This window comes from Vigna radiata, chromosome 10, assembly GCF_000741045.1.
Source record: "Vigna radiata var. radiata cultivar VC1973A chromosome 10, Vradiata_ver6, whole genome shotgun sequence".
Lineage (NCBI taxonomy): Eukaryota > Viridiplantae > Streptophyta > Magnoliopsida > Fabales > Fabaceae > Vigna > Vigna radiata.
The window spans coordinates 15,555,601-15,571,383 of NC_028360.1; the positions used below are offsets into that span (position 1 = coordinate 15,555,601).

Sequence of the window (15,783 nt, forward strand, 5' to 3'; positions counted from 1 at the left end):
TATATATATATATATATATATGCATGTTCCAAAAAAAAGAGGAGCCTTTTAAAACCTAGTAGCAGAGAGCAACTGAGAGGAAGAAAGCAAGGCTGGAAGAAGGGTGGGGCTGATAAGAGGAGGAGCGGTTTCTTTCCGACGCCACAAAAACACTTCCTTGCAGGTAAAGTTTCATTACTTTGACTCTTTATAGCGAACATTCTTATCTCTGGTGTGTTTTGCTCTACTCTTGTTCTTTGATTTGCCTGGTTATATATATATGTTATATGATGTTGATAACCCCAAATGAGATAAACCCAAAACAATCATAGAGAATGCACATGTGACTCTCCCAGCTTTGTGACTGAGGGTAAACCGAGTGTGCCTTTGATTGAGACACCGGCGGTGGTCCCCAGTTCATCTTCAACGGTGAAGGTGACAGTGTGCCTAGAAGATGACAATGACTCTGCTTAAGTTCTTATGGTCTGAGTCATACTGAATTGGGTAGGAGAAATGAATGAAGTAGTAGTGGATGGGGTGTTGAAGATGCTAAGGACAAGTTCATGATGGTCTTGGAGGAGCACGAGGAGCACGAGGAGTACGAGAGTAGAGTAGGGCAGAGAGGGAAGAAGCTCTCCAGAGTGATAGTGTGTCAGTGGATAATGCTACCAACAAACAAAGAAGCCTTTAGTGCGGTCCTAAATCAGAAGTCTACCAAACATTTTGGTTGGCTGGTTGGACCTTATGGTTTCTGTCTTCATTTCTGTGTACCCTTGTTCAACTTGCAAAGATTCCATTCAAACAAACATGCATTGGGTGTTTAGCAGCTTCAATGCGTTGCTTTGAACTAGCTCGCAGCACAGTGCAAAGGTAGGACGTGAAATTGCACTCAAATTCAATGACCCTGTGCAATTGTTTGATGGAGAAATTGAAGCCACCAATAAAAGTTTGTGTGCAACCACACACGAAACTGATTACCATCCACACAACTTTAATTAAACACATTCACGAATTATAATTCCAAAAATCTAAATCAAAAGCCAACCACTTCTTTTCAAATCAAAGTTAGAAATCGTCCTAAGAAAACACTACTTGAAAAAATCTCTTAAATTTTATGAGTGACCATTTTGATATTTTATGTAGAAAAGTATACTATTTTTGTAAAAGAACCTCTTTAACAAAGGAAAAAATTCTCTAACAATTTTTTTTGACAACTTTTTCACAACGCATACATGATAATCTATAATTGGTCCGTTTAAAATATTCAAACAAACCAATAAAATAATAATACGAATCCTGTTGTCAAAAAATTATTAAAAAAGAATTATCAAAATATCATTCAACAAATTCAATCTCAAAAGCACAATTGCATTGGTGGGTCATGATTTTCTTCCTTGTTTTTAATTGCCTTTAAAATGTGTTTGTCCATCTCGTCCCTGTACGAGAGTGTGGGTCCCGCTTTCATGGTCTGATAGTTTTGCAAATTAAAAGTGTCGGGCACCGGTTTCCAAGCTTTATATATTAATTGGGGTAATCTTGTAAACATGCATGGTGGCAGGGATTGCATGGCAGAGAGAGACATTCTTCTTCAATGCAAAAACCAAATAAGAATAGAATAGTATGAGGCAATTTGTGATTCAATTCCGAAAGCTCTGACTGTATGGTCATATTGGACTTAATAGCTAGGCCTCATTTCGGTAGCTACTTATTTCAACATGCATCCTTTTGAAAAAAAATGATAAAATATGAAAAGTATTTTATAAAATAATTGTTTTAAATAGATATCTAATTTATTTTAAAATTTGTAAAATTCTACAAATAACTTTATACAATCTTTTAATCATGTATACTGTTAGTAAGTTTTAAGATATTTATTAAAAAATTAATGAAAGTGCCATACATATTAAGTTAAGTTAAAATAATCTTAGGAAAGGTATTGCTTATCTATATTTATTTAGTTTTGCGTGGTATGGGTATCTATCAAGTTTATTTCTCTGACAGGGTAATGGCCCGTCAACAACTACGTAAATTTAATCTTTACAGCTAATTTTATTATTATTTTTATTTAATATATTAGTTTACATTTTAATTAAATAATTTAATTTTATATTTTATTGCTATTTAAACCTATTAAAAGGTTGGAAGTAAAACGGGAGTGGTGAAACATAAAACATGGAAACGGAAGAGGAACTACACCAACCCTTCTTGAGCTCAACCCATGATGACCGATCATCACACGCAACAGATTCCCGTCTGGAAGAAGTGCTATCAGACACCACCGTACCCTTCTCCAAGCGACTCCTCTCAGCCACATGGATCGAACTCAAGCTCCTATTTCCCCTTGCAGGACCTGCAATCATCGTTTATGTCATCAACAACCTCATGTCCTTCGTCACTCGAGCCTTCGCCGGCCACCTTGGAAACCTCGAACTCGCTGCGGCCAATCTTGGCAACAGTGGCATTCAGCTCCTCGCCTATGGACTAATGGTAAATTGTATATACGGATCACCATTACCAACTTTATCTTCGCTACTCACAAATACTAGTGATTATTTATTTGTTTTGTGTGTGGTAATTGGTTTAGCTGGGTATGGGAAGTGCTGTGGAGACTTTATGCGGACAAGCCTACGGAGCAAATAAGCATGAGATGTTGGGAGTATACATGCAGAGAGCAATTATCGTTTTAGTTGTAACTGGGATTCCCTTAACGGTGGCGTATATCTTCTGCGAGCCCATTCTTCTCTTGCTGGGTGAACCCCCTGAGCTTGCTTCGGTTGCCAAGGTTTTTGTGTACGGTTTGATCCCACAGATCTACGCTTACGCGGTGAACTTCCCCATACAGAAGTTTCTGCAGGCGCAGAGTGTGGTGGCGCCAAGCACTTACATCTCCGGGGCTACGTTGCTGCTCCATGTACTGCTGAGTTGGGTGGTGGTGTACTGGTTGAAGATTGGGCTCATAGGCTCCTCCTTGACACTCAGCTTGTCTTGGTGGATCATAGTAGTGGCCCAGTTTCTGTACATAGTTCTTGCCCCCAGGTTTAAGCGGACGTGGACTGGGCTTAGCATCGAAGCCTTATCTGGGCTTTGGGCTTTTGTGAAGCTCTCGGCCGCCTCTGCTGTTATGCTGTGTTTGGAAACGTGGTATTTTCAGGTGCTTGTACTGATTACCGGCTTGCTTGACAATCCTCAGCTTTCTCTTGATTCTATCGCTGTTTGGTAAGTAAATCCTGCTTTAATCACTTTCTATATTACCACTAATAGTCATAATAATTATTTCGGACTTCTGAAATCTCACTTCATAAAAAGTTGTATTTTATATAAACAATTTCACTTTTTTCAATTATTTATATTAAAATTTATCTTTTATTTCAGATAAACAAACTCAAGATTCAATCGATTTGTAATTTAAATTTTTAAATAAAAACTACAATTTAATTTCACAAAGATCAAAACTAAAATTAAAACTCAGATTGAAGATTGATTGGTGAATAATTCAATTTGATTTATTTAATCTTATGCTAATTGATCTCATAAATTGAGTTCTTCATTACAACAAAGAAAAAAAAACAAAAATAAGAGAAAAGAGGGAGAAGAGAGAAAAATAGAAAAACTAAAAGTATACAATTTGAAAAATGATGTTGGTCTTTGTGTTATGTGAGCTCTGAAAATTGACACAAATGTGGTTAATCATGATTCAATTTAGGTCTGAGTCAACTTACAAAAATTTAAGGTTTAGTGAACTTTAATAAACTAAAAAAATAAATCATCGAGAAAAATGGGAATAAATTTTCAAAGAGAAATGTAAAGTAGGCCAATTTGGGTAAGTGACTGAAAATCAGAGAAGACTGTGAATAAAGAATGAGAACAAATCATATAAAAAAGAGTGAAGACAAATTATAAAACACCTACACACAAATAAATCACACGATAAAAGAAAAACTCAAATCTCACCGACATGTTTTCTACAGAAACAATAATTGACAATCTAATTATGATGCAAAACTCATTCCACTAAAATGGAAGGAACAATAATTGGCAATCTAAAATTTATTTAACAAATACTATTTATTCTTTTTAAAGTCGTGTTTCTGTATATACAACATGAATTCATCACTTATAATTTTTTTTTTTAAATCTATCCATTTTATTAAAATTGAATCAAAGTTACACTCGTTTTATAAATAGCGTAAGCAAAACCGCTTCATTTTTAGTAGAGAATAGAAGAATGATCATACAGTGTGGAAAGTGAAAAAAAAGAAGATATATTTGGTAACGAATAACCCTAACAGAGCATAGAGTTTTGAGTGTACGCAGCATGTCAATAGCAGGGTTGATGCTGAACATATCAATTGGATTCAATGCAGCTGTAAGGTGAGGGTTTTGTGGATTGATTCTGCAGCATGCATGGTGTTTTTATATGATAAAGATGTGATGATTGTTATGTGTAACAGTGTGAGGGTGAGTAACGAATTGGGGGCTGGGCATCCAAAATCTGCAGCATTCTCAGTGATTGTGGTGAATATGATATCGTTCATTATTAGTGTGATAGAAGCAGTGCTAGTTCTTGCTCTGCGTAGGGTTTTAAGTTACGCTTTCACAGATGGTGAAACAGTAGCCAACGCTGTCTCAGATCTCTGTCCCTATTTGGCCGTTACTCTCATTCTCAATGGAATTCAACCCGTCCTATCTGGTACTCTTTACATTCATTTATGAAAATAAAATAATCATAAAAAATAAATATTAATGTTTTATATGATAATATTTTGTAAGAAAAAATAACCCTAAGAGTGACTACTTTTTGTAGGAGTGGCTGTTGGGTGCGGATGGCAAGCCACTGTGGCTTATGTCAATGTGGGCTGTTATTATTTGATTGGAGTTCCTTTGGGTTGCATCTTGGGCTTCAACTTCGGCCTTGGCGTGCAGGTAACAATATTTATTGGGCTTTACAAACAATTACTGTATTTTTATATCAATAAAGTATATTTTCATACTGCATTGTTTATTTACTGTCATATTTTTGCTAAAAATATTTTATACAGTTGTTTTGATATGTAATAATTAATATACAGGGAATATGGTCGGGAATGATCGGCGGAACAATGTTGCAAACTCTCATCTTATTATGGATCACACTTCGCACTGATTGGGATAAAGAGGTAATCATCTTATACGTCATTATAATCAAGCATTATGATTCGATATTCATTTTTAACACTTACGTATCTGTATTGCAAATTATTCGTTTCTCCATCGTAAATGAAACTAAATACACATTAATTGTTCTACCACCTTTTTTATTAGCCTTCATTTTGACACTTTATGATAAAATTATGAACATAGGTGAGTACAACAAAGGAACGATTGGAGAAGTGGGACCACAAAAAACAGGCTAAAGTTGAGAGTTGATATGTTTCATCTAGGAAAAGGAAAAAAAAAAAGTTGGTACTAAAAGTTGTACTCGTAACTATATTTTTAGCATATTTAATTATAGAACTTGTACTTACTTTTTGTTGTTATTGAATTTGGAAGCGTGGCAGTGGTAGCATGTGATTGGATTATGGAAATTTTGATAATTGTTTTTGTGATGACGGTATTTTGATAACACTTTTTGATAATTTTTTTACAACAGGATACGTGTCATCACCTATTTGTCTATTTGAATTTATGTTTAAAAAAATATTTAAAACAGACCAATTATAAGTTGTCACGTATGCAGGTTGTTAAAAAACACTTTTTTCCTTTTGAATATTGAAATGTGATGAAATATTTTTTTTATAAAAGGATTTTTATGCTCAAAATAATAAGAGAATAAGATTTTTATATATAGAAGAGGGTGAGTATCTGTTTAAGTGTCATTTTTTAATAAATATGTATAAATATTTATACAATATTGAGGTCCTATGTCATTTATGGTTTAAATATAAAGTATATCTATTAAAAATAAACTATTAAAATAAAATTACTAAAATTGTAATAATAGATTTTTCACATATTTTGATTGAGTATGTATTTTTTCAAATTTCGTATTCTTTTAACTAAGAAAGAGTCACATCAAGTATCTATCTATTATAAATTTATTGAGTATGTATTTTTTTAAATTTTATATTCTTTTATTTAGGAAAGAGTCACATTAAGTACAGATACTATCTACCTGTTATCTAAATCGTAACAAAAAAACTTACCTAATATTCGTGTAGATATTTGTTTAAGAGATATTCGCATATATTTTAAGATATGTAGATACACGTGAATACATAAAAATATTTTTAAAAATATATTTTATAAATTTTTAAAATAAAATTAAAAAATTATATAAAATATAATATAATATAAATTAAAATTTAACTTTAATTTCATTTAATATGATAAAATATCAAATAATTTTAATTTTAGTTAAACTTAATTTAATATAAATTTAATTTTTATTTTGTTTTTTCAAATATTAAATATCTATCAGTACTAATAATATCATACTCACATATAAATAAGTATTAAAATATCCATAATCTATAAGTACACAAATAATTTTATTTTTTTTGTCATTTGAGCTTCGAACTCGCTTCAATTTCATGATCTAATCCATTTAAAAAATGTAGCATAGTTGCTTTGTTGTAGGATTTCTTTGACTTTTCTTTCAATTCCTTCAAGCGTTTTGTTCTTTATTGTGTCCTCATCTCCTTCCTTATAAAGAATTCTTTAATCTAATAAATCATTGTTTTGACCTTTAATATGTTATCATCTCTTTCATCATCAACAATTTAATTTAATCATCACCGATGACATTATTCTCTCTCAGACATACTTTGTTTTAACTCTTCACCACATAAACACTAATAACGTGAATGAAGAATAAAGCAAAGAAAAACTCCAATAATTATATCGGAATGAAGATTCTAAAATTAATTTCTTCTTCTACATTTTCTCTATGTATTTGGTGATCACTCTTATTATTATAAATAACTAATCCTTCTTTTTGTTGGAATTCAATGCAATTCGTTAAACTTTTATTATATGTCATGTTTATTACTCAATAATATCAGTGATTTAATTTCATTCTAAATGGTAACTTTTTTCATTTAAATTGAAGTTGAAAAATATTTTCTAAAACTGTTTTGAGGAATAATTATATAAAGGTTAAAAATAGATTTGAAGTTTTAGTTGAACAAGTTCTTAAACTTATTACATGAACTCTCATTTGATAAATTATGGAATTAAATTAATTACTGAACTAACATATATTTGGAATTTCTAAGTGTATCGAAGTAATTTAGAATCACTTTTATAAATAGATAATATTACGCAACATAAGAGTGATATAAGTGAAACCCAATTCCAATAACTTATTGTATTCTTATATATTTTTTGAAATTTTATAATTGTTTTACTTGGGATTTAATTTACAAACTTAAGATTTAAATAAATATTTTTTTATTATATTTATTATAAATCTACTTAAAATTATTTTAACTAACATAGTAAACATTATAAATATCTACTTAATTGTAGTGGATCAAATACCCCTAAGACATTTTTTGAATAAACATTTCATTTTAAATGTTTTTTTTTAATTTAAAAAACATTCTTTAATAAGCTTTGAGAAGTGTTAAATATGAATCATTAATATTTCTTTCATGGACTTTTTCTATCTTTTATATGGTTCTTTGCTTAAAAAAAAAAAAAAATTACTATTTCAATACCATAATAACACCAAGTATTCTTTTTANCCAAGGCTTTGCTACTTCGGGTCTTTTAACCGAAATGCATGAATCCTTCAAATTAGTGCCTGCTTTACAGTCCCATTGGTTAATGATGCACGTAAGTATGATGATATTGGGTTATACAACTCTTTTATGTGGATCATTAATATCAGTGGCTATTTTAGTCATTACATTTCAAGAACTCATACAAATTTTTGAGAAATCACATTTTGTATTTATCAAAGGAGTCTTTAATTTTATTTTGACTTCTTACGTTGGAGTCTCGTATCGATTAGAGATAAGGTCAATTTATAATATATAAGTGAATTGTAACCTTACAAACTGGGATTGAATTAGACTAAAAATCCTAAAAGCCTATCATGCTTAAACCAACTTTGACTTCAAAAACTTTGGATAAATTCAAAAATGTATTTTGGCATATACCTTCATGATTTTAATTTGTTGTAAATGGTTCTTTATATTATTTTGAATATGTTCCAAATTGTCAGTTGAAGATTACCTTTTACGTTATTAATCTTTTTAAATCTCTACTTATATTTTAAACATTTTTTTTCTTTGATCATGTAAAGTTTATTATTTTTGTTTTGTTATTATGGATTTTTATTTCCTTAAAAACATTGTAATAACTTGACACATTCTTTACAAAAACTCATTAGAGACACGCATTAAAAAAACTTATTGTCATAAAAAAGTTTATCAAACACTAACTAATGGGATTTTTTCTTTTATAATTTTTATTCGATGGTCGATTGATGTGTCTCCCCATGCATCATATTTTAAAGTTGTTTTATATCAAATCTTGTTACATTTAAGAATAATTTGATCGTTATTTATTCCATTTTCTCTTATTCAAGAAGTATTTCTTAATAACTTGTAGCACTTGGTAACCGAAGTTTGACAAAAATAAATAATAAAGACAAGTTGAAGCAATTATATTTTTCTCCTTTCTCAATAATTTGAGGTTCAGATGTTTTTATATTCTCTTTTAAATGAATCAGGAAAGTAATTATAGCACCTTATAAATAATTATTATAACACAACACTAGCCCTGTTTGTTTCCAAGGACAGAAACTAGGGAAGCATACATTTGAGACGAAATTGAAAAAAAAAAAAAAAAGATAAAATAAACTGCTATATTTTTTATTTTCTAAACTTTCCTTCCTCTTATATAAAAAAAACACAGGAAAAGTCATATAATAATGATAATAATAAGTATTACAATTTATAATGATAATATAAATAATAATATAGATTTCAATCAAATCATTCATAAACTTTTATAATTTTTATTCGAATCATTTCATTGTTATAACTTGAACCTAATTATCACACCTAATTATCACGTGATTAGGAGTTGATGTCATTAAGCATGAATTTTGTGTCTCGGTAAAGAATTGTGATCAAAATGAAATAATTTTAACTTAAAAAAATAATTTTAATAATTTATTCAAAAATTTAAAGAGATTATTTTTCTATTAGCTGATTCCCAGTCTATCTAGATATATACTTTTTTATATAAAAAAAAATACATATTAAGTAAAAAGGAGAATTTAGAAAAATTTTGTAAAAAGTATTGTTTATTTATTTATATTTATTTGGTTGTTAGGTGTAGGTATGTCGGGATTTTGTTTGGAAAATTTGCAGTGCTACTTTATAGCCAGTTTTATTAAACTTTTATTTATAATTTAGTTTAATATTTTATTGTTGAAGGGTTAGAAAGTGAATGAAGAGAGACATGGAATATGAAGAGGAAGTGCATGAAGCGTTCGTTATCTCAAGCCATGACGACGAATCATCACACGCAGCAGATTCACGTCTGGAAGAAGTGCTATCAGAAACCACCACAACCTGCTCCAAGCGCCTCCTCTCAGCCGCATGGATCGAACTAAACCTCCTATTTCCCCTTGCAGGACCTGCAATCCTCGTTTATATCATCAACAGCCTCATGTCCTACATCACTCGAGCATTCCTCGGCCACCTCGGAAATCTCCAACTCGCTGCAGCCAACCTTGGGAACAGTGGCATTCAGCTCTTCGCCTTCGGCCTAATGGTAAATCTATATGGATCACCATTTACCAACTCTGTCATGTGTATATGATTATTTATTTGTTTTGTGTGTGATAATTGGTTTAGCTGGGTATGGGAAGTGCTGTGGAGACTTTATGCGGACAAGCCTACGGAGCAAATAAGCATGAGATGTTGGGAGTATACATGCAGAGAGCAATTATCGTTTTAGTTGTAACTGGGATTCCCTTAACGGTGGCGTATATCTTCTGCGAGCCCATTCTTCTCTTGCTGGGTGAACCCCCTGAGCTTGCTTCGGTTGCCAAGGTTTTTGTGTACGGTTTGATCCCACAGATCTACGCTTACGCGGTGAACTTCCCCATACAGAAGTTTCTGCAGGCGCAGAGTGTGGTGGCGCCAAGCACTTACATCTCCGGGGCTACGTTGCTGCTCCATGTCCTCCTGAGTTGGGTGGTGGTGTACTGGTTGAAGATTGGGCTCATAGGCTCCTCCTTGACACTCAGCTTGTCTTGGTGGATCATAGTAGTGGCCCAGTTTCTGTACATAGTTCTTGCCCCCAGGTTTAAGCGGACGTGGACTGGGCTTAGCATTGAGGCCTTATCTGGGCTTTGGGCTTTTGTTAAGCTCTCGGCCGCCTCTGCTGTTATGCTGTGTTTGGAAACGTGGTATTTTCAGGTGCTCGTGCTGATTACCGGCTTGCTTGACAATCCTCAGCTTTCTCTTGATTCTATCTCTGTTTGGTAAGTAAATCCTGCTTTAGTCACTTGCTAACTATATTAACACTACTAATCATAATAATCATGTCCCACTTCTAAATTTCATCTTCATAATATATATACAATTTTAGATAAGTATTTTTTTCCCCTTTTATTATTGAAAGAATTTTGTTTTCCATCTCACCCTGAACACAGGGAAAACAAACATATACTAACAAACAGATTTAAAAGAAGACCTACCGTTCTAATAAGAAAAATAAAATAAAAGTCATATTTTTTAAAATACTACATCTTTTTTAAAAATTCTAAAAATATATTTAAGAGGTATGTCTTATTCATTATAAAATCATGATTCTAACTAAAATATTACTTTCTGATTTATATAATATATTTAAAATGTAGCAATTTCATTAAAATTGAATAAAAGTTACAGTATATAGGATTGTTTTAGTAAACAGTATGAATGTCCCATAAAGTATGAAAAGTAAAAGAAAAAGAAAATGTATTTGGTAAGAAATAACCTTAAGAGTGCATGCAGCATGTCAATAGCAGGGTTGATGCTGAACATAGGAATTGGATTTAATGCAGCTGCAAGGTGAGGGTTCTGTGAATTGATTTTGCAGCATGTGTATGTATGATAAAGATGTGATGATTGTTGTATGTAATGTAACAGTGTGAGGGTTAGTAACGAGTTGGGAGCTGGGCATCCGAAATCTGCAGCATTCTCAGTTATTGTGGTGAATATGTTGTCATTGATGATTGGTGTGATAGAAGCAGTGATGATCCTTGCTCTGCGTAAGGTTTTGAGTTATGCATTCACAGATGGCGAGACAGTGGCCAACGCTGTCTCAGACCTCTGTCCCTATTTGGCCGTTACTCTCATTCTCAATGGAATCCAACCTGTCCTATCTGGTAGTAACTAACTTCGTCCCTATTTATATATTTATTTATTTAACTAATTATATATAATACACTTTTACGTTGATTTAACACAAAATATAAATATATAATATTATAAAAATATAAACTTTTGTATCTTTTTAAGATAGAAGAGAATAAAAAGTAAGATGGCATCAAATGAATGAAAAAAAAAATTAAATATGTCAAAGAATATTTTTTATTTATTTAATATTTTCAATAAATATTTTTTATAACCTGTTTTTTCTAGGAGTGGCTGTTGGGTGCGGATGGCAAACCACTGTAGCCTATGTCAATGTGGGCTGTTATTATTTGATAGGAGTTCCTTTGGGTTGTATTTTGGGCTTCATGTTCAGCCTAGGTGTACAGGTAAACGTATTTATTGGGCCTTGTAAATCATTTACTGTATGCATATAAACAAAATATTATTTATTTGTTGTCTTATTTTTGTAAAAATATTTAATAAAAATACATTTTATATAATGTGTTCAATTAAAATTTTCTCAGTGTAATTTTATATACTACTTGTTGAAAATTATAGTGAATAATGAAATTGTTGATTTTGTAATTATTATTTTAAAACTAGGATAAATAGTTTAATTATTACCATATTTTGTCTTTGGTATAATGAGAGAAAAGAAATATAAATGTTAATTTTCTTAGTATTGTTTGAACTACATTAATTGTTAATATAATTGAGAAGATGTTTGTTATTAATATATTATCAATGTCAATATTAAAGGATAAAATATTTTCTTTAAGATTGATTGCATGTCAACATTAATTTATTTAATAAATGTATGTGATAATTAATAAATATAAAAAAATATTTTTAACTATTTCAATAATTAGTGAAGTTTAAATAAAATTAACAAAATTTAATAGTGTTAACATTATACTTTTTTTAGTGCTAAAAGTTAAATATATCTGTACCTTAAATTGATTATTTACCTTTAAAACTATATGTATAAAATCACTAATTTTTTAATTATATTTTACAGTTACTGATTTTTTAATGATTTATACAGCAAAATAAATAATATTAACTCTGTATCGTGTAACATATATTTTTAAATTATACTTGGTTTTTTTTAGGAGAAAGATCGAATTTGAAATTAATTTTTGAATTTGTGGTGTATGAATTTATGAAAGAATTGTTTTGACTGCAATAATATATAGGGAATATGGTCCGGAATGATCGGGGGAACAACGTTGCAGACCCTCATCTTGTTATGGATCACACTTCGCACTGATTGGGGTAAAGAGGTAATATTACTTTATCAATCACTAATCATCGTGATTAACCACTATCACTCAATATTCAATTTCAAAAGTATTTCCAAATATAATGAAAATAAAAAACAGTATTGAAAGAAATAGGAAAACACATAAATTTACTTTGTCATTTTTTTTTGTTTATTTTCACATAATTGTCTGAAATTTATTTAGTTGCTTATTAATATATTTTGTTTTATGGAAAGACTTGAGAAAGTTTGAGTTACATATTCTAAATGTATTGGAAATTATTGGTTTCTCCATCACCTTTTTATTAACCAATAGTATTAAAAAGAAAAAACTATCTTAATTATTCCATGACTATGAACATAGGTGAATACAACAAAGGAACGATTGGAAAAGTGGGAGCACAAGAAGCAGGTCAAAGTTCAGAGTTGAGATGCAACTTCTTCTAAAATGAAAAAAATAAATAAATTGCTAATACAGTTTTGTACTTAACTACTATTTTGAGATATTTAATATGAGACAAAAACAATTGTATGGTACTTATAAAAAAAGTACCGTCATTACTTATGTTGTTTTTGTAACTTCTATTCAATTCAATTATATTTTTCGTATAACTTCTGTTTATATATTTCATAATGAAGAAAAACATATAAAAAAAAGTAAAATGATTAATGCACTTAACACTATTATGTGTACGTTAATTATGAGAAGGAGGTAGCATAATTAACTTGGGCAAATGCTTTTGTTTTGGAAATTAAGGTTGATTTTTCTATTCATTATTGTTATGAATTTTTATTTATTTTAAAACTTTTTAACTTGTGACATTTTTAACAAAACTCAGTCAGTAATAAAAATATCATATTAATAACTTATATATATATATATATATATATATATTAATTTATCTTTATTTTTAATCAATGTGGAACTTTTAATAAAATAATTCAAAAAACTTATTAAATTTTATCATAAAAAAGTTTTCAAAGGGATATTTTTTTTTACAATTTGATTTGATGGTTCATTAATACATGTTCTCATAAGTGATATATTTAAGTTGTTTTATATGAAATATTAGCTCATAAGTAAGTCTTATTATAAATAAATATTGTAGTTTTTCTATTAATCATATTTTATATTTTGATCCTCATTTTGTTAAATTAAGATAAGTTAGTTTTGATAATATATATTATTAGAAGATTCGCGTCATAAGACTAATTTATATAGTTGAATTTAAATCTTATTTTAAAAATCGATAATCAAATTAATTTTGTGAAATTAAATTAAATTTAAAATGTATGAAAATGTATGTTGAAAATTGGATATAGATTACATTAAACCGGTTTTGTGGGGGGTAAAGATGTATACCCTCACCGTTGGCGAGTTTGGTGTGCAGTGTGAGGAGTGAATGTGATGAAAATTGAATTGTGGATGCATTGACTTTGGTGAGATTGAAACACTTCCGAAACGTGAAAGCGTGGTAGTGGTGGGGTGGAGTTGAGGGTGTTCATACGATAACATGTACTTTTCAAAGAAATGTGCTGTACATGAACCGCGCTGGGCTCATTATTTTCTACCATCTTCAATGGTCCCTTTCAGTAATCCTCACAAAACTTGTTCAATCTAATCTGAATTTTCTCACAAGGAAGAATTCTTAATTGAGAAAATACAAAAGATGTCTCATATTTACTAGCCAGGCTGGGTTCTTGCAACACCAATGGGAACATTTGGTTGCATACCCAATTATTTAATGGAGACAAGTGTACAGAATTACTTGCTGGATCACCAAGGTAGTGTAGTGGAACCTCTATTTGACCAGTTGACTCTTTTCTCCAATAATTATTATTCTCATTAATGCTTCCACTTACTTTCACACCTTATTATTATTTTAATTCACATTCAGATCTTAGAATCAAACAATCCTAACTTGTACCCATGTTTACCAGCTACTACTTCACCTTAAGAATTAAGACTTCTATTTCGTCTTCCATACATAACTATTTATCCAATTACTCTTCCTAGATAAAGGAACAAAACAAAAACGAATTCAATAAATATAACATCCTTTTAGTTTATTTGATCAGAATGAAGTTCTATTTGTGATTGTCTCTATTAAATAATATATTATCGGACACAGATTGAGATCAACCAGACAATGAATTAGAAGGCTTTCCACCATCAGATGATTAACCACTGCACCGTCCACTCCCAATGTCATAGCGTGTCCTTTTCATCATTAAATTATTGTCTGTCACTTGTGCAAAACCACATCAGCGATTGCAGCATTTCAATACTGCTTTATTTTTAACTGTATGTTTCAATGTAAAACTGAACAGAAGAAATATAAGTTAGTTGAGTTGTGTCCTTTGTCTCTGATTAAAGTCGTGCCTAGTTGTATATGACAGAAACCTTTTCAATATTTCAACTCAAGCGTTTAATAATATTTATAATGAAACTTATTTCACAAGAGACAGAAATTGTTGTTTCATCTACCTCAAAGTACCAAAAGAGGAACAACTCAAAATTGATCTACAGGCAGAACTGATATGATTTAACACTCTTTTGTATCAGCTAAAGAAAACACATAAAAACAAAACAAGACAGAAACATGAAACATTTGTTTCCTACTAAAGGTAGTCGTCATGCGTTGATGAGGGTCTGTGACTGTCTTCCTCTGCCAAAGATTCTCTTCCATGTTCTGAGTTGAGTGATGAAGTGTCCATGAATGCCAAGTCTGACTGTGGAAACACCTGATATAATTCGCTTCCTCAGCCTCATTAGCCTCTTCCCAATCTTAATCTTCAACTTAGAAATTCTGAGTCTGAGACATGACGGTTTTCTGCGTGAATCTGCTTTCTCCAACACCTTGTGGATCAGAAACTGTGCCCTTCTGTGGATTATGTCTTGAGGGTCCTCCTTATCCACCTTTGAGTAAGCATAAGACCTCCTACACAGATCCATTCTTCTCTTTTTCTGGAGTGAGAGAGTGAAGTTGATAAGCATACAGAGCTCTGAAACTAAAATTTATAGTATAGTTTTGGGTGGTGGGGCCATTGAAGGATGTCATGTGCACTAATTTTTTGTTGAAAATAATGGAGATCATGACTGTGCCTGAACTGGCCTGTATCATTTTCTCATAATGAATCCTTCTCCTCAAATACAAACTGCCATGGAAAGGACAACTTCAA

At 30.8% G+C, this 15,783-nt stretch overlaps 3 protein-coding genes across 3 annotated transcripts; 2 read left to right on the forward strand and 1 right to left on the reverse strand.

Annotated features, from left to right (window-relative positions):
* Window positions 1-47: 47 nt before the first annotated feature.
* Window positions 48-5,521, forward strand: LOC106774408 (protein DETOXIFICATION 40). The gene is made up of 8 exons (XM_014661394.2): window positions 48-163; window positions 2,117-2,466; window positions 2,564-3,195; window positions 4,294-4,350; window positions 4,431-4,669; window positions 4,784-4,902; window positions 5,049-5,135; window positions 5,320-5,521. Exons 2-8 carry the CDS (start codon window positions 2,152-2,154, stop codon window positions 5,383-5,385), a joined length of 1,515 nt encoding a protein of 504 aa, XP_014516880.1. The 5' UTR covers window positions 48-163; window positions 2,117-2,151; the 3' UTR covers window positions 5,386-5,521.
* Window positions 5,522-9,399: 3,878 nt separating this feature from the next.
* Window positions 9,400-13,103, forward strand: LOC106774908 (protein DETOXIFICATION 40-like). Its single transcript, XM_014661933.2, has 7 exons — window positions 9,400-9,747; window positions 9,831-10,462; window positions 10,977-11,033; window positions 11,112-11,350; window positions 11,607-11,725; window positions 12,536-12,622; window positions 12,965-13,103. Exons 1-7 carry the CDS (start codon window positions 9,421-9,423, stop codon window positions 13,028-13,030), a joined length of 1,527 nt encoding a protein of 508 aa, XP_014517419.2. The 5' UTR covers window positions 9,400-9,420; the 3' UTR covers window positions 13,031-13,103.
* A 1,888-nt stretch (window positions 13,104-14,991) lies between these two features.
* LOC106775583 lies at window positions 14,992-15,783 on the reverse strand. The gene has a single exon (XM_014662729.2). It carries the CDS (start codon window positions 15,596-15,598, stop codon window positions 15,236-15,238), a length of 363 nt encoding a protein of 120 aa, XP_014518215.2. The 5' UTR covers window positions 15,599-15,783; the 3' UTR covers window positions 14,992-15,235.

Coding starts and splice junctions, on each gene's coding strand:
- LOC106774908 (XM_014661933.2), top strand. CDS start 9,421: ATGAAGAGAGACATGGAATATGAAGAGGAAGTGCATGAAGCGTTCGTT. Junction 11,034..11,111: donor GGATTTAATGCAGCTGCAAG/GTGAGGGTTCTG, acceptor GTAATGTAACAG/TGTGAGGGTTAGTAACGAGT. Junction 11,351..11,606: donor AATCCAACCTGTCCTATCTG/GTAGTAACTAAC, acceptor TGTTTTTTCTAG/GAGTGGCTGTTGGGTGCGGA.
- LOC106775583 (XM_014662729.2), bottom strand. CDS start 15,598: ATGCTTATCAACTTCACTCTCTCACTCCAGAAAAAGAGAAGAATGGAT.
- LOC106774408 (XM_014661394.2), top strand. CDS start 2,152: ATGGAAACGGAAGAGGAACTACACCAACCCTTCTTGAGCTCAACCCAT. Junction 4,670..4,783: donor AATTCAACCCGTCCTATCTG/GTACTCTTTACA, acceptor TACTTTTTGTAG/GAGTGGCTGTTGGGTGCGGA. Junction 4,903..5,048: donor ACTTCGGCCTTGGCGTGCAG/GTAACAATATTT, acceptor ATTAATATACAG/GGAATATGGTCGGGAATGAT.